Genomic DNA, 26,474 nt, shown 5'->3' on the forward strand with positions numbered 1-26,474 from the left:
ATGTTGGCTGCCTTGAGCAGAAAATGGATTATTGGAAGAATATAGGAAGCTCACCGCATTGCTGGAAGGCTGAAGAGTAGGCTGGTCCAGAGGCTAAGCAGCAAGAATAATCCGGTGAGGGCTATTTGGCTGCTGCTAGATGCATCCTCTCCCTCCTTTGTACTGCTATTTCCAGTTCTTGGTGGGACTGTTTTACATCATGTGCATGGTGCCTAACTTCCTGGGTTTAGAAAAGAAGGATCTTCCATTCTGACTTCCATTGTGTACTGTTTATGAAGTCAGTCCCCTCTAGGAGAAGGTTGAGTGTTTGAAAGCTAGAAGATCTGAAGGCGACTGCTACGTCCAGGATCCTGAAAGAAGCTGCAGTTGTAATTCTCTGCTATCTTTGAGGACTGTCAGGGACTAGAAATGAACCCATGTATCAATTATCCAAAGGGGAAAAGAGATTAGAATCCAGAATCTGTAACCATTAAACTTGAAGCAGCTTCTCAGCAAAGTTCTAGAATATGTCACACAGATGGTTTGTGAACAGTTAGTAAGGCAATAAGTGTGGCCAGCATGGGCATCCTAAAAACAAATTTGACCACCTAATGATTTTCTAAGCGAGTCCTCTCTGCTCTGTCTCAGATATAACTACTAGGTCCTCATTAGCTCTTGTGTGAACTTTGCTAAGGCCTCCCATCTGTCCGGTAAGACCCATCTTACCATCAGCTGCTATAGGATCCTCCAAAAAATGCAAATTTGACTGTCATTTCCTAGCTTAAATTTAAGCTTAAAATTCTTGATCATCTGTGGGATAAAGGTCCTTCTCAGTCTTTCCTGCAAAACTGAAAGCTTTATGAGGCCTAGAACTGTGTCTGCTTTAGTGCATCATCTCCAGTAACTAGTGTGGAGCCAGCACTTGTTAGGAATTCGTTAAGTATTGAGTTAAACTGATGGAATTTGTGTCTCTTGGCTCAGGTCTCTGCACACACAGAACTTCCTGTACACACTGAATAGCCATGGTATTTTATTTGTTTATTTTACTAATGTTTGTTCTTTTTGTTTCTGTGAAGTACTTCTAAGTTATTTCCTTTAATTTTTTTGTGTATAATACAGTATTGCTAATTATTGGCACAATATTGTATAGCAGATTTCTAGAACTTACTAATCCTAAATAACTTAGACTTTATACCCATTGATTAGCAACTCTTCATTTTCCTCTCCTTGAAGACCCTGAGAAACATCATTCTACTCTCTGATTTTAGGAGTTTGACTATTTTAGATACCTCCATAAATGGAATTGTGCAATATTCGTCCTTCTATGACTGGCTTATTTCACTTAGCATAGTGTTCTCAGGGTTCATCCATATTACCACATATTGCAGGATTTCCTTGTCTTAAAAATATTATAATATTCCATTGTATGTAACTACCACATTTTCTTTTCTTTTCTTTTACTACCACATTTTCTTTATCCATTCATCTGTCAGTGGACAGTTAGGTTGTTATCGCATCTTGGCTATTTTGAGTAGTGCTACACCGAAACGTTGGAGGGTCGATATCTCTTTGAGATCCTGATTTAAATTCTTTTGGATGAATACCTGGAAATGGGATTGATAGATGATATGGTAATTCTATTTTCAATTTTTTGAGGAATCTTTATACTGTTTTCCGTAGTGGCTATGTCATTTTTCGTTCTCATGTAGGTGCAAGGGTTCCATTTTCTATGCATCCTCTGCAACACTTGTCTGTTTTTATTTTGATAATAGCCATCATCCTAACAATGTAAGATGATATCTCATTTTTGTGGTTTTGGTTTGCATTTCCTGATGATTAGTAATATTGATCATCTTTTCTTATGCTTTTTGGCCATTTGGATGTCTTCTTTGGAGAAATGTGTATTTCAGTCTTAAGCCCATTCTAAAATTGGGTTATTGGGTTGTTTTGCTATGGAGTTATAGGAGTTTTAAATTTATTTTGGAAATTAACCTCTTTTCAGATATATGGTTGGCAAGTATTTTTTGTTGCTTCATAGGTTGTCATTTTCTCTGTTTGATTCCATTGCTGTACAGAAGTTTTTCTGTTTGATGTAGTCCCACTTGTCTATATTTGTTTTTGTTACGTGTGCTTTTGGTGTCATATCCATAAAATCATGAAGCTTTGTTATGAGACCAATATCAATATCAATATCATGAAGCTCTTCCCCTGTTTTCTTCTAAGAGTTTTATAGTTTAAGTCTCATTTTTTTTTTAAAGATTTTATTTATTCATTTGACAGACAGAGATCACAAGTAGGCAGAGAGATGAAGAGAGAGAACAGGAAACAGGCTCCCTGCTGAGCAGAAAGCCCGATGCGGTGCCCGATCCCAGGACCCTGGGATCATGACCTGAGCTGAAAGCAGAAGCTTTAACCTACTGAGCCACCCAGGTGCCACTAAGTCTCATGTTTTTAATCCATTTTGAGTTTATTTTTATATGATGTGAGATAAGCATCCAGTTTCATTCTTTTGCATGTGGATAATGAGTTTTTCCAACACAATTTGTTGGAGAGACTATCCTTTCCCCATTGTGTGTTGTTGGCACCCTTTTCAAAGATCAGTTGATCATAGATGTATAGATGCTTTTCTAGACTCTTACTCTGTTTCATTGGTCTCTTTATGCCATACTCTTTTTTTTTTTTAAAGATTTTATTTATTTATTTGACAGAGAGAAATCACAAGTAGATGGAGAGGCAGGCAGAGAGAGAGAGAGAGGGAAGCAGGCTCCCTGCTGAGCAGAGAGCCCGTTGCGGGCCTCGATCCCAGGACCCTGAGATCATGACCTGAGCCGAAGGCAGCGGCTTAACCCACTGAGCCACCCAGGCGCCCTATGCCATACTCTTAAAAAATTTCTGTAGCATTGTAATATATTTTGAAACCAGCAAGTATGATATCTCCAGTGTTGTTCATCTTACATTCCTTTTTTTGTTTTGTTTTTAAGATTTTGTTTATTTATATGAGAAAGAGGAAGAGAGAGAGAGAGAGAGCACAAGCAGGGAGAGGGGAGGGACAGAGAGAGAAGCTGACTCCCCACTGAATAGGGAGCCCACTTGGAGCTCAGTTGCAGAACCCTGAGATCATGACCTGAGGGTTAAGGCAGACCCTTAACCCATTAAACCACACAGGCACCCTAATGTGGACATTTTAACTGTGTTAATTAAGCTCCAGTCTATGAACCTGGGATGTCATTCCATTTTTTTTGTCATTAATTTTTTCATCAATTTTTATAGTTATGCCGTGGTGTTTTTCTGTGTTCTTGCTTTTGCTCATTTAATCCTCTTCGCCTGTAGAGCCCTTTTTCAATGCCCTTGCCTGTGGCCAAGTCCTGCTGTTCTTTAAGAAAGCATAATTGCTGTATCTTTGAGGAAAAGTCCTTTGATTACCTTTCTTCCCTAATTTAAATACCCGCTGTGTTCCTGTAATATCAAGGGCAAAATTCTATTCTAAATAATAACACATTGTATTACAGTTGTCTGTTTATGAGTTTTTCTTCCTCTGTAGACTGAGCTGTTTCAGGGCACAAATCATGTATAATTTAACTGTATTCCCAGGATGGAATATGGTGCTTGGCACATAGCAGGGACCCAGTAAAGGTCTGTTGAAGGTATTAGGCAAAGCCATTAACTGATGGTTCCCTTTTAAAAATTTAATTTAATTTAATTTAATTTGCGAGAGAGAGAGAGAGAGAGAGAGAATGAGCATGGGGTAGGGAGGGGCAGAGGGGGAATGAGAAACACCTTCCCGTTTAGCACGATGCGGAGCTCAATCTCAGGAAGATCATGATCTGAGCTGAAGGCAGACACTTAACCCACTGAGCCACCTAGGCACCCCTCATGGTTCCCTTTTTGATGTGGTTGCTGTGTGTATCTTCTCATCAGAAGGAACTGGGACTCCTTAGAGAAATGGCTGGGGCAGAGCATATGTAAGATGAGCTCGGAACTTTTGTTATAAGCAAGACTATTCGGACACATGAGCCAACTCTAAAGAGCTCCCAATGGCCAAAACTAGGAAAACTTGAAACACTTGAAATATGTTAAACTTGAAAAAACTTGAAAAACTTGAAATATGTTAAAAACTGCATGTTTCTAAAACTACAAAACCCCCAAATCATTGTATAGAGATTGCTACAATGCTTAGTATTCTGACAATGGGAGAAGACTCAATCTTCTATCCTGCCTTTCTTTTTTTTTAATAGTATTTTTTAAAAGATTTTATTTATTTACTTGGCAGACAGAAATCACAAGTAGGCTGAGAGGCAGGCAGAGAGAGATAGGCAGAAGCAGGCTCCCTGCTGAGCAGAGAGCCCTGATATGATGCTCTATCCCAGGACCGAAGGCAGAGACTTTAACCCACTGTTCCACTGCTCTCTAATTTTGTGCATATTTAAAATTTTCTGAAATAAAGAAGTTTTAACTAACTAGCATTTAAGTAAAAATTTGAAAAAGAGGGACACCTGGGTGGCTCAGTGGGTTAAAGCTTCTGCCTTTAGCTCAGGTCATGATCCCAGGGTCCTGGGATCGAACCCTGCATCGGGCTCTCTGCTCGGTGGGGAGCCTGCTTCCTCCTCTGTCTCTCTGCCAGCCTTTCTGCCTACTTGTGATCTCTGTCAAATAAATAAAATCTTTAAAAAATTTTTTGAAAAAGAAAAAAAAGTTTTTACAAAGCAGTAATTAATATACCTAAAATGTACAAAGGGAGTAAAAGGCAAGGGAATAATTTACTCAGAATTCAGAATACGGGGAGATATGATCGGGAAGAAGCATTAGAGGACTTTTAAAGTACAAATAATTACCTCATTACTAAGTAGGTATTGGTATTAACGTTTTTAGCTTTGTGTCTCGTTTTCATGCCACCTTTTATATTTATGATATATTTTACAATAAAAAGTAGAAAGAAAGCTAACTGTTAGGACATAAAGAAATCTCACAGAATCAAATTGCAGGAAGTACTGTTGGATGTTACAAGAATTAGAAAGTAAGTGGTCAGGTGGGTCTCTGTGTCTCCTTTCCTCCTGGACCCCAAGGTCCCTTGTTTCTACTTCTCTTTGCATAAATGATCCTTTTCCTGTCTCTGGCAGTTGTCTTCAGTGCTTAGTCATCTGCTTTTACATGGCCTGTGATGGCTTCTCCCAAGTGGCAGACTCTGTCCCTGACCTGAGGCTCTTTACTGTCTGTTTTGGCCTGTGGTACCAACCCCAGATTTTGGGGAAGAGAATTGGGTTGACTTTTGGGCAAATGTTCACCAAAAATCATAAGCACGGCCAGCGTAGTAGATCTTGGTCACAGGAACTATTCCTTCAAGGCTGTGGACAGGGGAAGTTTTTAAGAAAGGGTTGTAGACTTCTGCGATATAACATCATCTCTGACGGTGAAAGATTTGAAACAAACTCCAGCTCTAACAATAGAGACTTGAGGATTGGTTAAAGAAATTTTAGTATAGACTATTGGATAATGCACAGTCGTTTAAAATTATGATATAGCGCCATTTCTATTGACTCTGAAAAATGAGTAATGTTCAATTACATCTGTGCATGTCCTTTCAGAAATATAAATACAAGAAATGTGTGTGTGTGTGTGTGTTTGTGTATATGGATTTGAGTCCTAGAATGAGTGGAAACTCTGAAACATTAATGGAATAATTAATGAAAAGCTGTAAGTTACAGGACCTTGAGCTAGTGTGTATTATAGTCCCAGCTGATCAACTCATGATACAGTATTTTCCAGTAGAACTTATGGTCTTCATGCCCCACATGAAATTAGTGACTGGAGATAGGAGGCAGGATATATAAACATACAGATGTATATACATCTCTCTCCTCCTTCATTCTCTCTTTCTGTCTATATAGATATACATATGTATGTGTATGTATATTTATAAATATATAAATACGTTTCTGAAAGAATATGCACCAAAGTGTTAACAAAGGTTATCTTTGGCTAATGGGTTTGTGGTTGGTTATATCATTTTTTGTTTCTTTTTGCTCATTTTTCTACACTGAATAATGTGTTATTTGTATATTAAAGTCTGAAGGGTAAATGTAAAATGTTTTCTTACGTGTATTTAATTTGTTCTACGATGAGTAAAGCATGCATTAGTATAATTTCAAAAAGTTAATTTGAAATAATATAGATATGCAGAGCCCTGCATTAAAGTTAAAAAGTCAATTATTTTCCAAAAATCTGTTTCAAAAATAGAGCACAGGTGATACTGGGCTTGGAGTAAGTTTATTTTTATATGCCCTGGAGATCTTGATTGACTTATTTAGGCTAACAGGGTAAGTCTGCAGTTAAAAAAAGTCTAGTGCCAAACCAAGAAACCAAGAAACAATCTTTTAACTATAGAGAACAAACTGATGGTTACCTGAGGGGAAGTGGGTGGGTGGGGGATGGGTTAAATAGATGATGGGATTAAGCAGTGCCCTTGTGATGAGCACGGGGTGATTTATGGAAGTGTTGAATCACTATATTGTACACCTGAAACTAATATTACATTGTATGTTAACTAACTAGAATTTAAATAAAATCTTAAGAAAAAAATAAAGAGGGGCACATGGGTGGCTCAGTGGGTTTAAAGCCTCTCCCTCGGCTCAGGTCATGATCCCAGGGTCCTGGGATCGAGTCCCACATCGGGTTCTCTGCTCAGCGGGGAGCCTGCTTCCTCCTCTCTCTCTCTGCCTGCCTCTCTGCCTACTTGTGATCTCTCTCTGTCAAATAAATAAATAAAATCTTTTTTTTTTAAAGAAAAAATAAGGAAACACACAAAATCTAGTGCTCAGAGTATTATATCAAGAAATATTGTATCCTTATTAAGAGGTCATAGTCTTAGTGTACTCTCTGTGGATTAGAAACATTTGAAGAAGTTGTCCATTTTAGCTCCTTACTTCAAATGGAACACAAAGGAACAACACAAGGAGGCCAGTGTGGTCAGAGGGCACCTGAGGGATGACTGAGAGGACTGGAAATGGTCAGCCTGAGGAGGAACTTGCAGGAAAAGTGATAGCAGGCTGTAAATATTTGAAAGGGTATTGTGGGGAGGGATTGAAGAGCAGAGGTTATTGTGAAGTAGATTCTACTTAGGTCAACATAGGGAGGAACTTCGCGCATTATCTCTGTCTGGTGAAAGGACCTCCTCACAGAGTAGCAGAGACTGGGGGGAACATCTGACGATTGCCTGAGCCTCCGTTCCTTTGCTGGGAGGTATAAAGAACGCATAGTCCTCCTGAGTATCTCTTTTACTGTCTCACAGACTCCCACTCGCAGCACTTCTGACAGCAGATGTGGGATTTTTTTCCCCCTCACACCAAGTGATTCTGTGACACTGCTGGGTGTCCTACTGCCAGAGGAGTAGGACACTGTGACACTGCCAGAGGATAGCATCAGATCCCACAGGTTAAGGGCTTCGTCCCATGAGAATGTTGCCTCCCCCCTGTCACCCCGCCCCAGCTTCAGATGCCCGTCTCAGGTAGTAGGTCCCAGGTTACCCACAACTGCTGTCTGACTTGACTATGTGTTGGGGTTTCCCGTGACCTCCTCTGTGGATTTGATAATTTTCTACGGCAGCTCAGAGAACTCAGGGAAATACTTACATTTACCAGTTTATTAAAAGATATGGGAAAGGATACAGATGAATAGTCAGATAAAGAGACACGGAAGGCAAAGTCTGGGAGGGGCCCAAGGACAGGAGCTTCTGTCCCCTTGGAGTTGGGGTATGTCGCCCGTCACCCTGCTGGTATATGGATGTGGTCACCAACCTAGAAGCTCTTCAAACCCTGCACTTTGGGGATTTTTATGGAGGTTTTATCACATCACTGTGATCAGTCATTAACTTCTTTTCCAGCCCCACTCCCCTCTCTGGAGAATGGGGGGGTGAGGCTGACAATTCCAAGCCTCTGATGATGGCTTGGTCTTTCTGGTGAGCAGCCCCCATCCAGGAGCCCACCCAGAGTCACCTCTTTGGAACAAAAGACACTGCTATCACCAGAGAAGGTCCAAGGGATTTAGGAACTCCGGGTCAGGAACCAGAGTCAAAGACCAAATATTAGAACAAAACATACTCATAGTGTCCTTTTCACTTAGGAAATCATCAGGATTTTCAGAGTTCTGTGCCAGGAACTGGGGGCAGAGATGAATGTATACATTTTCTGTTACATCACAAGAGGAAAGTTGGGTGGCGTAAGCTCGCTCTAAGTTCTTTCTACCTATGAGAGTATGAGCTGATGAACAGAAAAATAAATCTTTTCACATATAAAAATAAAAGTGAGACTAGATTTAAGTTGAATCACAAATATTTACCCATCATTTGCACTTTTATGTTGCTACCAGACGCAGACATTTGCAGTATTTGAGGTTTACATCATTTAAGTTGTTTTTCGCACTGAGAAGTGGACTTTGGGCTTTGGTTTCTCGTGGTCTTGACTAGAGGAGGTTAAGCCAGAGCCTAGCTAAATACAGTAAACCTTATGCTTTTCTGAGTGCTCAAGGAAAGGCTAGATCAATAAACCATAAAACTTAGTAGTACCTAAAGGTTAGGAGCGTGAATCCTGTCTCTGCCGTAGTGTCTTTACCTGAAAATGGCAATAATGCCAGCCATAGGCTTGTTATTTGCTTGGGAACATGGCTTTCACGATGCATTTCACCTGTCTACTCCTTGAAGCTACCTACCAGTTCACCAGTAAGTCACCGGTGAGTGAGTGAGTGAAAGAAATGACAGAAATCCTTCCCCCAGGCTGCAGTGACGTGAGCACACTGAATGTAGAGGGGACACTCCACTCTGTGATGCTGAATTCCAGGCATTTCATCCTAAATCTCACTCTACCTTCAATGTTTTGCCTAATTTAACCATATGGTTCCTGAGAAATGTGATTGTTGAATTGGAATGAATTTTGTACGGGCTTTTTTTGGGAAGGAGCGTATTTTTTTCATGAATGGGTTATGCCGGTCTGAGAATACTTGGATGTGAGTGAAGACTTGAATAATTTATGCACTGGGCCTCTCAGAAATGGATGCCCAGAATATTTTTGGAAAGAGAAAGTTGGTTGAAACTGCCAGATTTTTTTTTTTAATACAAGATTATTATGATTATGTTCCCTCTCAAATACTGAATTTTTCTTTCCTTGATTTTCTAGAGAATGAAGATCTAGAAAACACCAAGGTCACCTCAGTGGCTTTGGCCTCTGATCCAGAACCCCATTCCTCACCTTACAGGTATGGGCAGCAGCTGCTTGGCTCCTAGACGTTTATTGTCTAAGATAAGGAACAGATGAAAGGCATGGACAGTGACTTTCAGGGGGTGGACAGGTTGGAGTGAAGAGTGTAGATGATTTGGTCATTAGTTAGTCAATCCTTAAGTGTGTTTGGGGGCAATGTCAGATCTCTTTCAGGTGATGAAACTTTCTTTACTCTCAGAGAGCAAAACTGTAACAAATAGTGTAGTATCTTCATTTGTCCTTTTCAGAAGCCCAGTTTGAAATGTTAAAACATTAGACATGGATCCCCAAGTGCACTTTCAAGAGAATGCGTGGTTGGTTTTTACCCAGAGGATGCATGAACACACACATACACACACACACACACTTTTGGAGGTGTTTTTTTTTAATGTAATTTTTAGATTAAGCCATTATGATGACCTTCAGATTGTTATTCTTAATTTCCTGCTCCATCCATTTTGTTTATCAACTGTCACTGATACCACACTGTTTGGCAGAAAGGGAAGAGTTGTACTGAGCTCTGGAATAAGTGGAAACATGAAACATGCATGGAATAATTAATGAAAACCTGTATTTTGGATAAATAATGGAGCTAATCGAGACTATAGTCCAGTTGATCTGCTCATGGCACAGTTCTGTCCAGTAGAACCACTGTGGTCTCTGTGCCTCACAAAAAGGTGATGGCTAGGGGATAGAGAGGAATATCAGAATACTTAAATAATCTCTTATTTCTTTTTTTAAGATTTTATTTATTTATTTGACAGAAATCCCAAGTAGGCAGAGAGGCAGGCAGAGAGAGAGAGGGGGAAGCAGGCTCCCCGCTGAGCAGAGAGCCCGGTGTGGGGCTTGATCCCAGGACCCTGGGATCGTGACCTGAGCCGAAGGCAGAGGCTTTAACATACTGAGCCACCCAGGCTCCCCAATCTGTTATTTCTTTTAAAATTATTTTATTTTAAAGTAAAATCTATGCCCAGTGTGAGGCTTGAACTCAAGACACTGAGATTAAGAATCGCATGCTGTACTGACTGAGCCCAATCTCTTATTTCTTCAGTAGAAGTTCTTTCTTCTAACTTTTATATATGAAATAAAACTTTTTCCCCCCAGAATTCAGATGATGAAAGGTAATGATTAGTGTAATAATAAAGTTGGTGATATATAGGCATACTTTTAAAAATTTTTCTCTGTAATGACAATAAAATACTTATTACAGAATATTTCTATTTGTTCAATACTGTACTAGGTGTTAAAAGGTATTATATCATGTAATCCTAACACCCCTGAAACAGTTATTTTTTTTTCCACAGTGAGGAGAACAAAACAGTGAATTGAAAAATTTCCCAAGTTTTAGAGCTTTAGGTTGGTTCTACTCTAAAGCTTGTTCCCATAAGTCACATTAGAAGGGTTTTGAGTTCCATGCTTAGAGCTACTAGGTTATTTATATAACAGTCCTTTCAGAAGACAAAACCTCCCGAAGGCTTTGATGATAGGAGACAATTCTTGTCCTTATCAAGTCCCAGGAGAGGAGGTCCTTTCCCTCATCCTGCCATCACCCTTTTTCTGTGCGTAGTGATTTGAAGGATATTTGGGAGATGGCTTTAGGCACAGAACTGATTTTTTCCTCCTAGGAGTAAATAAAGTTTTTTGAGTGAGAATGTACAACATTCTTAGAAAAAAGGAGGTTTAATGTTTAATGTTAAAGCTTTGTTTCTAAAATCTGGTGTGCGAAGCAAGAAATCCAGCCCAGATGACGCCTGAAGTGTACTGTTTATGTTTTGTCTATATTAGAACTGGAAGGGCACAGTTCTCTCTCTTTGCTATGAGGCTAGTTCGGCTGGCCAGGCTCTCCCCTCCCTTGGGATGCCCTCCCTACTCCGGGTCAGCACACACAAGAAGGCTTACAGTGGGAGTTTTTCCTTGACGTGGTTTATCACTGGCATCAAGTGATTTGCAATTAACTTTCCCAAAATACCCTTCGTTGATTCTTCAGAGCATAAAGTGGTCATGTGAATATTAAATTTATGTGGGCTATTGCATGTCCTGTTTAGAATTGTTTTTTTTTAATAAGCAGAACCATGTTTGTGCAAAGTAGTATGCACAAAGGCAAAGAGACTTTAGAAGTACACACAGTAAGGTCACGCCTGTGGTCAGATCCACTGTTATATGCTCACATGCCAGCATTCCTCTCTTGCTCCCAAACAAAAACTAACTTATTGATTGATTTATTCAACAAATATTTTGGGGCTGCTCCTGTTTATTCATTCAACAGGTATTTGCTTGCTGAGAGCCTGCTTGCTACTTATGTGGCAAGCACTGTTCTAGGCAATGAAGATACCATAAATGACCAAACAGTCCAAGTCCCTGGTCTCATGGGGTTTACATTCTAGTGGGAGGGCAGACAGAAAGCAAGTATAACTCATATTTCATAGACTCTGAACTTGCCACCAACTGTAAGAAGTACTGTTATTTTATGAACTACCAAGAAAGGGAAGAATGCCCAAGGTAGAGAGTCTAATAAGAGACACACGCACACACACACACACATACACACCTCTCCACCCCCACACTGTGGGGCTTGGACATCAAAAGCCTAAGCCTTCAGTGAAAAGATAAGAAAAAAGTCCCTCCAGGGGCGCCTGGGTGGCTCGGTTGTTAAGCATCTGCCCTCAGCTCAGGTCACGATCCCAGAGTCCTGGGATTGAGCCCCGCATTGGGCTCCCTGCTCAGCAGGAAGCCTTCTCTCCCTTTCCCAGTCCCCCTGCTTGTGTTCCCTCTCTCACTATGTCTGTCAAAAAATAAAGAAAATCTTAAAAACAAAAACGTTCCTCCACACAGAAGGATCACAAGGGAACTTCAGTGTCTCCACTTGGCACTGTGTAAGGAGTGGAAAAAAATATCTCCCCTGAGAATATGAACCACGAGTCTGTAATCACCAGTTTGTGGTCTAAATTCAGTCTGTCAGTGTGGCCTGAACAAAACCCTCACAGAGAACTTATTTAAAGTTGTCTCAGTCGGAAGCCTTCGTGAGTACGGGCAGGAGCAAATGCAGATCTCCTGGAGAAGGACTCCATGTCAGTCCTGGGCAGTTGTAAAACACTACTAATTTTTAGGACATCCCCCATTTTGTTTGTACTAAAATCTGAAAACAAATATACATCTTGCAGTCAACCAAATACGGTACATAATATGCCGGGCCGTGGTGAGTGCAACGAAGATGAGTGAACAGGGGAAGGGTGTAGGTTCGATGGGGCTACGATAGGGTGAGCTATTTCACCTCCTGACCTCTGGGGAGCCTCCCTAGAAGTAACAGCTGAGCAGAAGCCTAAAGGAAGGAAGCCCTCAGGTACCTGGGAGAAGAATATTCTAGGCTGAGGTGATAGTAGGTACAAAACCCTTGAGTGGGAGAGGGCTTGAAGTGTTTGGGGATTCTCAGAGGTTCAAGAGGCCACTGTGACTGCAGCAGACCAGGCAAAATGACATGGCCTCTTTCTAGGGGACGAGGGTTCCATGTGACAGGCCTGGCATAAATGCTGTGCATACCGGGAGTGAGACCTGTCCCTGTCCCTGCCATCAGGCTCACCTTCTAATAGAGGAGACAGATCAGGATAAATAGCGTCAAGAAACAAAAGCAGACTGTAATTTCTGGGGTTAAGAGGTAAATAGATTTACAGCCTAGACTAATTTACATTTTACCCAGGATTACCCAAGCAAACCCATACAATCAACAGCATCCCACACCTCTGGTTTTAATACTGACTTCCTCTTGTTTGTTCTGAGGGAAGCTGGAATGACCTGGATGTCCCAAAATATGGCTTTATTTTATCTGAAAAAGAGGCAATGTAGAGTGATTTTTTTTTCTTGTTTATGTTTAAACAAGAGAGAAAGAAGCTAATAAACACCAAAAGAAGTCCTTTGTTCCCCCATGATGTCTGTAACACTGTTTTCCCGTCACTTACTCAGTTTTCCTGGGGAAGTGATGCTTGAAAAAGCAGTAGTTCTCAACCTTTACACAATTCAAAGTTGTTGAGGACCCCAAAGGATTTTTTTCAGTGGGCTGTATCTATCAATGTTTACTCTACTAGAAATTAAAACTGAAAAATTAAAAAATTCTTGTTGATTAATTTAAAAATGAAAATGATGAACTCATTGCATGTTAATGTCAGTGATATGTTTTTAATGGAAAACAACTATTTTCCAAAGCAGAAATAATTTAGCAAGAGAGAGCGATGTTGTAATTCTCATGTCTGGCTTCAGAAAACACAGTTGGATTCTCACATCTGCTTCTGCCTTTGTTCTGTTGTGAGATCAAGTGTCATGTTCTGGGAAACTCTAATGTATACTCTTGAAAAGATGAAAATGAAAAAAGGTGATCATATTTTAGAATTATTATAAAACAGTCTTAAGAGCCCCAGCAGTCCCCGCACCATAGTCTGATAACTGCTACTCCAAAGAATTCACGTCATCTCCTGCTGGCAACAGATTTCCGAGAGGCCTGGGGTATGGTGCTTCCGCCCCGGCTCCTCACTCACTTTCTGGTCTCTCAGGAAGCCAGCGGAAAAGGAGAGCAGAAATGACTCCCTCGCTTCCTTAAAAGTAACTCTTCAGATGCTTGTGTTTTAAGTCATTGGAATAGTAGATTAGTGTGCTTAAAAAAGGAAAGAGAGTGCTGACCGTCTTTCATTACCTGGTGGCTGGGTGTGCCATGGAGGATGGTGTGAAGTGGAGACGCCGACAGGCTGCTCGCGGCATAAGGGACAGGCAAGAGGGACGACCAGAGACCGGAGGGGGACTGTCTCCTGAGTCCACGTGCACTCCCTCTGTTGTGGGGATGAATTTCTGGCTGAGGCAAGGCCTAAGGGACAGGAGACCTAAATGCGAGAGCAGAGGTTGGGAGGTGGCCCTCGAAGGATGTTTTAGTCCTAGTTTCTCTAGGACTGCTGTGCCTTTTAAGAGTCTTTGCATTGACATGCTCTCTTCCTCTGAGAGGCCACAGATGGTGTCTCCAGTGAGTGACGATGCCCCAGAGGGTCTGCGGAAGACAGCTGGCGCCTTGGAGGTGCAGGCCTCTGTGGAACAGGAAGTGCTCCCTGCAGACCAGGCCCAGGTCCTCAACAAGGTAGGGAGGACATTGTCGCCGTCTCTTTGGAAGGAGCAGTTTGTGGCACCAGATTTAGATGCGTCTGGATGGGTTGGAACTAGAAAGCACTGGGGAAGCTCACTTTTAAGCATGTGGAGGACGGATATACGTGTCGCCCTCTGGGCCCCTCACTGAACTAGCAACTCTTCAAAAAAGTGAAGTGTTGGAGTGAATGCTCACATGTTGTCTAAAATCCTCTGGGTGTGAGGAGCTTTGATATGTGGGATTGTATTTCAGCTTCAGTTTTCTTCTGGTAGATCTACTTAATATTTATGATAAAGTTTCCCTAGAAGTGGTGTAGACAGCAGTGGTCTCCCTGCCATGGAGGAGAGCGTTGTTTGTATCATTATTAACACATCTGTCACAATAACAAATGGTACTAGTGGCAGTGAAGACAGTGCCAAACATTATAATTACCTTTGCATAATGCTTTATAGTTTACAAAGCACTTTTATGCATAAAAATGCTTCATTTACTCCTGAGAACCTGTGAGACAGGTACTGTAATGTTCCCATTTTACAGATGAGGAAACTAAAGCTAAGACCTATCAGTGACTTTACTAATGCTGCACTGCTAATACTAAATCCTTTGTTTAGCCTCTGGAAAAGGAAAGAATCATGTGAGTGGGTTAGCCAGAGTCTCATTTACCTCATTAAGCAATGCAGGTAAAGAACTCTCTTTCTCCAGAAAGAGGTATAATATCTCCAGAAAGAGATATTATGAGAATATAGTCTGGGAATAATTCAAGATTGCTTTCTTTTTCTCTCGCAAATATAATTCTGGACTCTTAACTGGACAGTCATCTCATTGGAATGCTGACCCGAGTGGGGAGTGGGTGTACATGTTTTGAGTTGCCTGCTGACTGCTTGGAGAAGGAGCAGGAAATGATGGCATAAAAGCAAGAAACAGGAGCATCAAACCGAGTGGTCTGATGTGAAATGCACAAGAGGGGTTGAAGCCTCTTGCCATGGGCTAGCGAGGGCTTTGAGTTTCAAGTGATGCTTGTACTCTCCATGCAGGTTATGTGTCTGGCAGCAAATGTACTGTTTAAATACATTGAAACAGGTAAAATGGTGATTATTTATAGAACACTGTTAGTGGATATGACAGCCGGTGTCTTGGGACATCCCAGTTGTGCCATGGATGAGCCAGAGACAGAGGATATAAATCAGATCCTATCTCTGCAGGGCTTTGGTGACTCGACTGACAGGGATCTGGAGGTTCTGCGTGAGTGGGAACTGTAGCAGGAGGCTGCGTGGCAGAACGGGAGTTGGGCTAAGCCCTGGATGCCAGTGTTGCCTCGAGGGAGGCGGCTGGGAAGTGCTGTGCAGGCCAAGGCTAGATCAGGGCATGGCCGAGAAACGCTTTTGGTGCAGAAGTCAGTAGCAAGCGTGGAGGATGTTCACGGACAAGGATTTTATAAAGGGTCTGGAGTGGGAAAGTGGCAAAAGGAGGAGTGAACATAGCCGGCAGGCTTTGAGCAGGGAAGGTGGAGGCAGTAGCGCAGGATGGGCAGCGCCTTCGGGAAGGAGGCTGGTTGGACTCTGCCCTCTAGTAAGCACTCTAATCAGAGTTCCGTTGTGCAGATGGCCAAGTACCAAGTTCCACAAAGGTCCGGGGACATCGTTATGATCCAGTCTGAGCACACAGGAGCTATAGATATCCTTTCAGCTGATTTGGAATCTGCAGATCTCCTGGGAGATCATAGGAAAGGTGAGACCTCTGGGGGTATGGAAGGTGATTTCTCTACTCCCAATGGGTGCTTAAAGAAAGGTAGGCAGGGGGCTTCTGGGTGGCTCAGTCAGTTGGGCGGCTGCCTTCAGCTCAGGTCATGTCCCAGGGTCCTAGGATGGAGCCCTGTGTCAGGCTCCCCGCCCAGCAGGCAGCCTGCTTCTCCCTCTGCCTCTGCCCTGCATCCCCCGCCCCCCTACCTTGGGCTTGTGTGCTCTCTCTTTCTGTCTCAAATAAATAAATAAATAAAATCTTTAAAAAAAAAAAAGGCAGACTGATGGAAGGAAAGTGAGAAGGTGACTTGTGAAAGGCAGTCAGAGAAGCCAGGAAGTAGAGCGAAGGTCTTCGACTGCAACACCCTCCCTAAACCAAAGGCCAGGCGTTCCTCTTGGTTTCTCAGTAGTGAGCTGCTTGTCCTTTCAGTGTCCCCCCCTCTGATGGCTCCTCCGTGCATCTGGACCTTTGCCAAGATGAAGGAATTCAAAAGCAAGCTGGGCAAAGAGAAGAACAGTCGTCTGGTGGTGAAGCGGGGTGAGGTGGTGACCATCCGGGTACCTACCCATCCAGAGGGGAAGCGCGTTTGCTGGGAGTTTGCGACCGATGACTATGACATTGGCTTTGGAGTTTATTTTGACTGGACCCCTGTAACCAGCACTGACATAACTGTGCAGGTCAGTGATTCCAGTGAGGATGAGGATGAAGACGAGGAGGAGGAGGAAGAGATTGAAGGTAAATTTAATTTTAACATAATTTGCATTTTGCTTTTTCTGGCTCAACCCAATTCCTAGTGACCACTTCCTGTGTTATGCCAGTCCTTTTCTTCCTTAGAATGCAAGTGAGGGATCTCTGTCAGCATTCTAAGCTAAACTGAGTGATGCAGGCCAAAGTCAGACCCTCAAAGAACATTCTGGTGGGGATGTTATTGGTGCCTTGGTAGAAAGCTTCTTTTGCTTTTTATAGTCCCTTGCTATTTCCCCAACATCTCCATGGGGTCAGGGATGGAGTGGGCAGGGAAAGGGGTGGGTCAGTGATGCAGCAGAGAGATCATATGTAAACCTGGGATTATTTTATATTTCTCTCATAGTTTGGGATATTTACCAGTTTTAGTCTGGAACCAAACCGAGTGATTACAGCTTGCTAACTGTACTCGCCTCTGAGCTGTCCCAGTTGGCTGACTACTGTTTATTTCTTTCTTCATGCCCAGAGCAGTGTTCTTTTTAAAGATTTTATTTATTTATTTGAGAGAGAGAGAGTGAACAGGGGGAGGGGCAGAGGAAGAGGGAAAAGGAGGCTCCCCATTGAGCAGGGAACCCCAACACAGGGTTTGATCCCAGGACCCCGAGATCATGACCTGAGCTGAAGGCAAACACTCAACCAACTGAGCTACCCAGGCACCCCCAGTTTTTTTTTTTTTTCTTAAGATTTTATTCATTCATTTCACTGAGACACAGCGAGAGAGGGAATACAAGCTGGGGGAGTGGGAGAGGGAGAAGCAGGCTTCCCGCTGGACAGGGAGCCGGTTGTGGGGCTCGATCCCAGCACCCTGGGATCATGACCTGAGCCGAAGGCAGATGCTTACTGACTGAGCCATGCAGGCGCCCCCAGTTTTTTTTAATTTAAATTTTTTTTTTATTGAGATGTAATTGACATAAAATATATTAGTTTGGTATATACAGTATGATGATTTAATATTTGTATATATTGTGAAATATGCCCAGAGCACAGCACATGCCCAGAGTAGTTTTAAAAGTGGGTTCTGTGTTCCACTCATTTGCAGTGCCTGCTCAGGATGACCCTGAGGCTTTTTTTGTTTTGTTTTTTTTATGAAATATTAAGAGTAGGCTCTAAGTAGGTTCCAAGCATCTTGATTTTTTATATGATCTTAAAATCACTCCCTTGCTTCTTCATGGGAGAGCAAGTCTGCAGGGAAATCTTCAGGTATTTAGGCAGAAGAACCCCATGTCTTAATTTGCCATTCTGCAGGTGGCCAGGTAGAAGTTCTAGGTTGCTCTGTACAGCATGTTTGTATTTCCTACCTCTGTTAGCTCTTTATTTTTCCTGCTGAATGAAAAGATGTCAGAGTCTTCCCTTCTAAATCTCTTTTCTTGGGGCACCTGGGTGGCTTAATTGGTTAAGCACCAGACTCTTGACTTCAGCTCAGGTCATGATCTCAGGGTCCTGAGACTGAGCCCGCTGTCAGGCTCCACACTCAGTGGGGAGTCTGCTTGGGATTTCTTTCCCTCTCTCTCCCTCCTCCTCTGCTCCTCCCCACTGCTCTCACTCTCTCTCAAATTAATAAATAAACCTTTAAAAAATAAAATAGGGGCACCTAGGTGGCTCAGTCGGTTAAGCATCTGCCTTCGGCTCAGGTTGTGATCCTAGGGTCCTGGGATTGAGCCCCACATCAGGCTTCTTGCTCAGCTGGGAGTCTGCTTCTCCCCACCCCACCCCTACTCTTGTGTGTGCTCTCTCTCTCTCTCTGCTTTTTCTCTCTCTCTGTCAAAACAAATCTAAAAAACTAATGAGATAAATATATTTTCTCTCCCTTGGAAATGTCCAGACACTTCCAGAACTAGGTTGGCTCTGTAAAGCTAAATCATTATTATTCAGTGGAGACCTTACTGGCATTTGGGTGGAATGCTTCTTTGCTGAGCAGGTGCTATCCCGATGTTCAGTGCTCCTGGACACTTGGGCACCCAATGCCAGTATCACCCACAGGTTGCTGTGATGGTCAGAGGCCAGCAGACATTTCCAAGTTCCTGTGGGAGTTCAAGAGCATCTTCCTGGCTAAAAGTCCCTAAGTCACCTGGTCTGTTCTTTTACCTTGAGGTCAGACTTATTCTTTCTCTGAAGTCATATACAAACACTCTGCCATTTTGCTCACACAGACCCTGTCCCAGTTGGCGATGTAGAGAGAGGCTCCAGGAGCTCCCTTCGAGGTCGCTATGGGGAGGTCATGCCTGTGTACCGGCGGGACAGCCACCGAGACGTGCAGGCTGGCAGCCACGACTACCCTGGCGAGGGCATCTACCTGCTCAAGTTTGACAACTCCTACTCCCTGCTCCGCAACAAGACTCTCTACTTCCACGTCTACTACACGAGCTGAGGGCCCGCGGGGACAGGAGGCAGGCGGATGTTCGCTGGCTGGAGCGGGCTGCCAGCCGGTGCCTCTTGTTTCGGATAGGCAAGAGCTACAAGTCAAGCGTGAGGTGCCTGACCCTCACGTCCTGCCTGGCATGCCTGACTGTTGACCCCACGTAGCTTTTCCCCCTCCTTGGCTTCTGCAGGTGATGGTTTAGTGCTCCTGTTCTGTGGTCCTTGACTCACGCTCCTCTTGCTTCAGTCTCCAGCAGAAGTCCCTCTGGGAAGGAACCTGTTAGGCAAGAGCCTAAAGGGAGGTTGGTTGGGTGTAGTCTTTTAAATGAGGTCTATTTTGGTCCAAGGTATTAGTCCAGTTGTTGCTCTCTCCTCTCCTAGAGCCTTTCCTGCAGATCTGTTTAGTGGCGCTCACTGTTCACCTGTTGGAAGTGCTGGAGGAGGAAAAGCGCATTGTGAAGGAGCCTCCTTGGATGGAGTGAGCTCTGTCCAGCCTCTCACCACTGCCATCTTCCCACCTGCTGGTTCTCCGTGGTCTGTAGCACAGGCCGGGAGCCCTCACTGCCTTTGGAGGGGGGTCAGTGGTCCCGACTATCCGACTCTGCCTCTTGCCCTCCACTTGCCTTTCCCCACGTCTGTGTTCCGTGCCCTTACAGCAAGACCGTCCATGCCATCTAAAGTGGTGAGCACGTAGTTTAACACCTGGGGCAGGGATAACCGCCTCCATCACTTCCTGCTTCAAGAGTTTGCAACCCGTAGCCTGGGTGCTGGCTGTTGGAGGGGAAAAGTTGGGAAGTAGGTACGGGATTGATCTCAGAATCCACATCTTTGAAAGTCAAGTGTTACTGTATTACTTTTTTTAAAAAAATCAAAGAAGAAGGTATAATCTGAGAGAGAAGGTTAAAAAAATAACAACACTTCCGATTCCCCACCATGCTTTTTTATCTTTACGGTAGGAGTGTTATTTAGAAATTTTGCTCTAGAACCCATCGAATTTCCAGAGTTTCTGGATTTAGGTTTCTTGCTTTGAGGGCTTTAAACTTTTGGAGTTCAAAGTCTCTTAGAAAGGTTGATGAAGCTTCACTGTTGCTGCTGATTGGAGTTGTTCTTTACTAGGCCAAAGCTGGCTTCTCCCCAACGACTGCCTTTCCCACCCTATTAGCCCCGAGGCCTGGAGTGCCCAGGGTCGGGGAGGCTGTCATCGGTGGTCGTAGCAGGAGCAGCAGGGCAGGGTCTCGGGCAGAGAAGGGACCACTGTGGTTGTCTGTGCCTCCTTGTTTCTTATTCCTTGTGTCGAGTCTGTTACTGCCCTAGAATTTTGAGGAATAATTCGACTTATTTATTACTTTATTTATTTTTGTAGCACATTTCATTTTGCCATTGAAACAGTTTCCCTCTGTTTCTTAGAAGGCTTCTGTCACCTCTTCTGTGGAGTCAGATGACGATTTTAGGAAGAGTTGGGAGATGACCATGTTCCCTTCCTACAGGTCAGTCCCGGGATGCTTTGGGAGGACTCTGCCCTTCCGAGATAGATGATGCCGTCTTACCTCAGCACTCCCTGTGACGAGTTCTAGGTTGTGAGGGACCTGGTCCATTCGCCCAGGATGGAACACAGAGGAATTGACCTGCCTGTGAGGGACATGGTATGGTTCTGGGATTTCACAGTCCGACTTTGAGGAGTCATCCTCAGGACGGTTCCTTTGGCTCGTTCCGTCCTTGTGCAGGTGTCTCACGCCAAGACTCTCCCCGCTCCGGGGTCAGGGACTCGAAGACCAGGGCCCCTCCCAGTAGTTCTGTAGCAGCATCTGGGTCCTGGAGCAAAGGGCCAGACGGCCTGCACTTTCTCTATTCCCTGGGGAGCAAAGCCCCAAGCAGGACACGATGCTGTGGACTGAGCAGCACCTTACCTCCATTATTTTATATTTCAGTGCATTTTGTAGAAGATGACACTGGCCAGAATGCATCTACCTTGTAAGAAACTAGAAATTATTCTAGTGACTGTTTGGCCATGCAAAGCAGACTCTCTGTACATCACATCATCATGAGATTAGCCGAGTGAGCACTCTTCTGGCACCGGAGTTCAATCACGCCTTAGCTAAGTGAGGATAATCCCTATAAAAGATTTCTACTGAGTGGTTCTCCTTTCAGCTCAAGCCTTGCTTCTGGTTCCTGTTTATTATTAACTTCTGGCTTTCTCTTTAAAGGGAGCTGTCAGGCCGTAGCAAGCTCTCTGGGACTACACTGTTTGTTTATTTTTGCCGTGAGCTGCTCTGTGCTTATTTTCTTTGGCATCCTAGTTCTGGTGCATCAGGGAAGCCCAAGGGACCTGTTCCCGTCACCTCTGTGTGCCTCTTGTCTGGGCACTTTTGAAGTCCTGGACATGGTTCCATTTCTTCCTTGCCCTGGCGTGTCTTTGTCCCATTAGCGCAAAATGGCTAACAGAAGATATTTTCACTATCTGATTCATTCCCTCTTTTCCTATTCAATTTCTGAAATCACACTTTCGGGACCAAATATTTACTTGCGGAAGCACACGGAATTAGTGAGAATTTTTCAGCCCAGCAAATCCTCAGAGGTCGTCCTTTCCTTAATCTCTCCCTTTCCACGTTTAGAGAACCAGACAGTGAAATCAGAGTCCTCTGTCTCATCCTGTTCTCCAGAGCACAAATAAATACTAACAGTCGGAAGAGAGCACTTTGTCGTGGGAGCGAGATTGAAATTCTCTACACAGAGCGGCTGGCTTCTTAAATTTCTTCAGTTTGTTTAGCTTTGCCCTCTGTTGAGGCTTTTATAAAGGAAGACCTGTTTAAAGTGTTAATTTTTTCTAACGTTTTATCACAAAATGTGTTGTGCAGACAGAGAACTTAAAAGCAGCAGATTGTAAACACCCTTAGGTATACCCACCATAGAGGTTTTAAAATTATAAACTGCTAATTGAAACAAAGACGATTTCCCCATTCTTTTCCTTTGGACAAGCGTCCGATTAGGGCGTTCCCTGCACGGACATCAGCTCTCCTGTGTCAGAGGGCCCCTGGCTTTTTAGCAGATTTGTTTCCTCCAGCATGAGTTACTTGGGAGGTGGTCCTCCTTAATAAAAAAAAAAAAAAAAAAAAAAAGTTCTTGATCTCCATCTTTGAAAAACTCGTGCTCTATCCCTCAGGCCAGAGCTGCACTCTTTCCTTCTTTAACTGACCAGGTTGAGGGAGGGGAACTGTGAGACTGTTCTGGAAGGACTTCAATCTGTTGCTTTACAACAGGTCGTCAGGTCTCCGAAGTTAAAACTTGATCCTCAGACAATGAAAAGCTTTATAATGGAAGCAGGTAACAACTTCAAATGAGGCCATTCCTCTTTTCTTTTTAAATAATTCATGCACTTAAAGATGTTTTTTTTATTATTTAAGAAAGGAAATGTCAGACTTTTTAAAAGTTTATATTGCCCCTCATTATGTGTATATGAAAGAGTTAATTCTGAGAATTCTCTGTCTTATATTAACCTGTGGGATTAGATGTTACTGTTCCAGAAAATATCTGAGTTTAGATACTTCTGGTGAATCCTAACCTCTTTGAAAGAATTGGGCAAAACCTAAGTCCTAAAGTCTGTACCTTTATATTTTATTTTTTAAGACCACTTTTCTGCAGAAAGTTGCATTTTAACCCCAAAGTCTGTAATTCTGAGCTACGGAGTTGAGTGACCCTACCATTTACATTAAAGGAGTATTTTAGTGGAGGGTGAAGGAGGGGCAGGAGTGAAATAGTTTCGGGCAGTTTGAGGCCTGCCTTTTAAAATTGATAGTGGGAAAAAAAAAAAAAAAGAATAAAATGAGGGGAAGGGAGATAAGCTGTCAAGTGTATCCCGGACTTTTGCTCATATCCTAATTTTGTTCTTTAATCTGTATTTTATGAGTTGGAAGTGTTCTTTAAGCCGGAAGCCTTGCTGGTTCTCATTGTGCTTCTTGGAGAAACCCCAGCCCCCTTTGCTGTCTCGTCCAACAGGATCGACCTTAGGAATCTTTTTGAGTAGGTCTCCTCTACTAAGTGTAATCCCCTGACCCGAGGCTGCATTTCTTCACCATATTCTCTGGGGCTGAGAGTCTAGTGCTGTGGAAAAGGGTGGTGAGACTAGCACAAGGCTGAGAGGGAGAGCCCCTGTGGCCCTGCAGCCCCAGCTGGTTTTAACGGTGGCCAAGACAGGGGTGAAATTGGTTAATTTTGACCAAAATCACAGAATAGCCTCAAGCCACAAGCTGTGCCCCTCTAGGCTGACCCCCCCCCCCCCTCCCCGTGAGGTGTAGGACTCAACATCTTCTGTAATCTTTGTGGGATCGTCAGACACCCAGCAGTAAATGGAATCGTCTGTTCTCCCTTCTGAGAGCTTCCAATTAGAATTTCTCCTGACCCTAAAAAGTCCACATCAGCCTCCTGAACTAGTCTCTTTCCACCTGGCTAAAAGTGTATAGAGCTCCTGAGAACCTGAATTTCCTGGAAAAGGGAAGAACACCATCCCTATAGAATCGTAGTGGTTGAAAAGAGTTGGAAGGTGAGTTTCTGTCTGAAGGAAGGCAATTTCATTTTTTATTGTGAGCAGTAGCAGGTTCAGGGGTTTATGCTCTTTGGAGAGCAAGTGATCATATTCAGTGGGGATTGGGTTGTGCTCGGGGAGCCATTTCTTTGGGAACTCATTAGGGAATGGGTGTCTAAAACCAATCACAAGCCAGGTGCTTTCCAGAAACCCTGTCTGTGGTGAGTATCTTTGTGGCCAAAGTCCCAGTCTTCATGTGCATGGAATCCTATCCCTGGCCTCTCATTTCCATACAACTGAAAGATAAAAAGGGTCTAGGCTCCCTCCATTTCTCTCTGATATCTTGGTTATTTACCATATTGTTTAGCATTGGCAGCATGGTATCTAAGGCCTCTGTTTACCTGATTACTCAGAATTAAATAACAGTGTTTGTTGAGGGGATAAGGCAATCAGCGTTGGTTAGAAGAAGTAGGACTGGGGAGGAATTGTGACTTATAGTCCCATATTGGGATAGCTGGGTGACTTGTGTAGGACTGTCCAGCCATCCGTTGGAACTCTTGTGAACCTTACCAAGTGAATGAAGAAGCTGTGTCAGTGAAATACTGATGAAGACAACAAAGTATTTGAGTTGAGTAACAGATAGAACAAGCCCTCCACTTGTGGGAATGATGGTCTGTCCCTGGCTGTAAAGGTGATTATAATGTGAGTTTGCAGCTCTTCAGTGTGCTCAGAAGTAGAAGAACCCTCTGGGAGTTGGTTGCTCGTAGCCGCTTTCCTGGAAAAGGGGGAGGCACCCAGAAAAACACCGCTTTGGCTCAGTGGGTACCTGGTCATGGTCAGTGTCACCCTTTTGATCCAACCCATCCAGCACCTGTGAGCACTCCTTTGACGTCTACCCATTTATTTAGATTCTGAGATTAGGGCAGGATTTGGGACCAAAGGGTGAAAGAAAATTTTGGTAAGTATCTTGTGGCCAGATTTCAGAAATCACCACTCCCTTTGAAGTGTTGCCTCTGCCTGAACCACAAAGGCCACACAAAGCCCCTGCTGTTTGAATCTCTTGTCATTAAGCTAAGAAAACCCACTTGCCCCGCCTTGTGATGGAGTTCATTTACAAATAGTCATTCCCTCACAAAAAACAAGTCTAAAAGTAAGATGCTGGCTTTGAAATTATTTGTGGTCCTGGTCAATGGTTTGAACCCATGATCTAATTTACCATTGTATGTACTTTGATTTTTTTAGGCCCCAGGCATGTGGACCAGAGTTAATTTCATGGCTCTTCTTTACACTGAGACTTGAGGAGAAGGTGTCCCAGAAATCTAGATATACAGGCTTTATTAAATTCCATAGTTTTCTGTCCTTTTAAGTACTTATCTAAGGGTCAAATAATATATGTGAAATGACTTTCAGGGGACAAAGTGCATTTTCCAAAAGTTCTGATATAGGGTCACAAATAAGTTTAGAGTTTAGGTTTGGAATAGTCTAGCATATAGGGTTCCAGAAGAGCCCTTAGCTAACAGTCAGCTTTAGGAGTTCTCTTCCTGAACTCACTTCTTCACTCAGGTTTGATATCTCTCTGTCTAAAACGTTCCTTGTTACTGTTGTTGATTCTTAGGTTCAGGCCAAGGGTCGTATGGAAAACATTATCTTATTTTCTTCCCTTATGTCTTAATTAGTACATTTTACTAAGAAATTCCATATTAAGAACCCAACTGACATCCCTTTCTGAGATTATTGTCCCATAAGTGAAGTTGTTTTTACTTAATCAAGTTGAATTTCTTTCCATGTAGCCATATTCAAGAGCAAGTGAAGTTTAGAAAAGGCAGTCCTGTAACCCATGACTCTGGTGGACCCATTTGCCCTTAGTGATGGGAATCGTTTTGGAAATTCTCAGAAGAAAGTTGCTTTGTAATCAAAGTGATAGATTATAAGAAAGCCAGACTTTAGGTAAGGATACTTGGAATAGAGGGAGGTGCTTGCAGATTCCTAAACTACTTTATGCCGTTTAGCTGGTATTTCTGAAAGGCCTGCTTTGGCGCCATGCACTGAGATCTGTCAGTTGTTTGAAAGATGATTATGCCTTCTTGGCAAATTTTTAAGGAATTGGCAAACTACAAAGGCATTCTTTCCTACTTGTTCTCTTATCATGCCTTGGCGCTGATGTTACATACAGAAAGGGGTCTGGAAGGGACAAGTGTCACCATCTTTTAAGTACAAAAATAACCCAACAAGTCCTTTATTGCAGTCATCTTATTTTACGTGTCCCCTGAGAAATGCTGTCAACATTTCCTATGATTTCTAAGAGCTCTGTACCAAATTGTCATTCAGTCGTTTTGTCCTGCTGAGTGGTTTTTCCTTTAAAATACCTTCTCTTACCACCCTGTGGCTTTGAGTGTGTTGCTGTGATACACAGATGATTCCTGGGCTATGGTTCCTTAAATAGCTCAGTTCTTGTGTTTTTGTATTATGTAACAGATTTGTGATGCTTTTGTGCATTTCTTTGTCTTCTCTTCCAAGTTTTGAAATCTGTCCTAAATAAACTTTTTCACTATGCACCTGAAACATTTGAGTTCTATCTTAATGAACCTGATTTACATTTTACATTTTTTATTCATCTCTGTATTTTTCCTAGAGGAAAGATATTCTATAAATCTATATAAATTATTCTGTAATCTATTGATTATAAAAATTTAAGAAAATTAACAATTAAGAAAAAAACTGAGAATAAGATCAATGACCCATCTTTCAACTGTGTTTACATTCATGGCAG

General features: G+C 42.9%; 1 protein-coding gene across 3 annotated transcripts in view; it reads left to right on the top strand.

Moving 5' to 3' along the window:
- Positions 1-26,266, top strand: part of TMED8 (transmembrane p24 trafficking protein family member 8) — a 37,945-nt gene extending 11,679 nt beyond the window's left edge. The window contains exons 2-6 of one of the 3 annotated variants that reach the window (XM_059373644.1): positions 9,144-9,222; positions 14,208-14,337; positions 15,945-16,071; positions 16,513-16,818; positions 18,978-26,266. In XM_059373644.1, coding sequence (XP_059229627.1) covers positions 9,144-9,222; positions 14,208-14,337; positions 15,945-16,071; positions 16,513-16,818; positions 18,978-19,195 — 860 coding nt within the window. In that variant the 3' untranslated portion in view covers positions 19,196-26,266. Of the gene's footprint in view, positions 1-9,141; positions 9,223-14,205; positions 14,338-15,944; positions 16,072-16,512; positions 16,819-18,977 lie in introns of those variants that run through there. The other 2 variants (XM_059373645.1, XM_059373646.1) reach the window with 2 other exon arrangements.
- The last annotated feature ends 208 nt before the right edge of the window (positions 26,267-26,474 follow it).

The sequence above is a fragment of the Mustela nigripes genome, chromosome 13 (assembly GCF_022355385.1).
Source record: "Mustela nigripes isolate SB6536 chromosome 13, MUSNIG.SB6536, whole genome shotgun sequence".
Classification (NCBI taxonomy): domain Eukaryota; kingdom Metazoa; phylum Chordata; class Mammalia; order Carnivora; family Mustelidae; genus Mustela; species Mustela nigripes.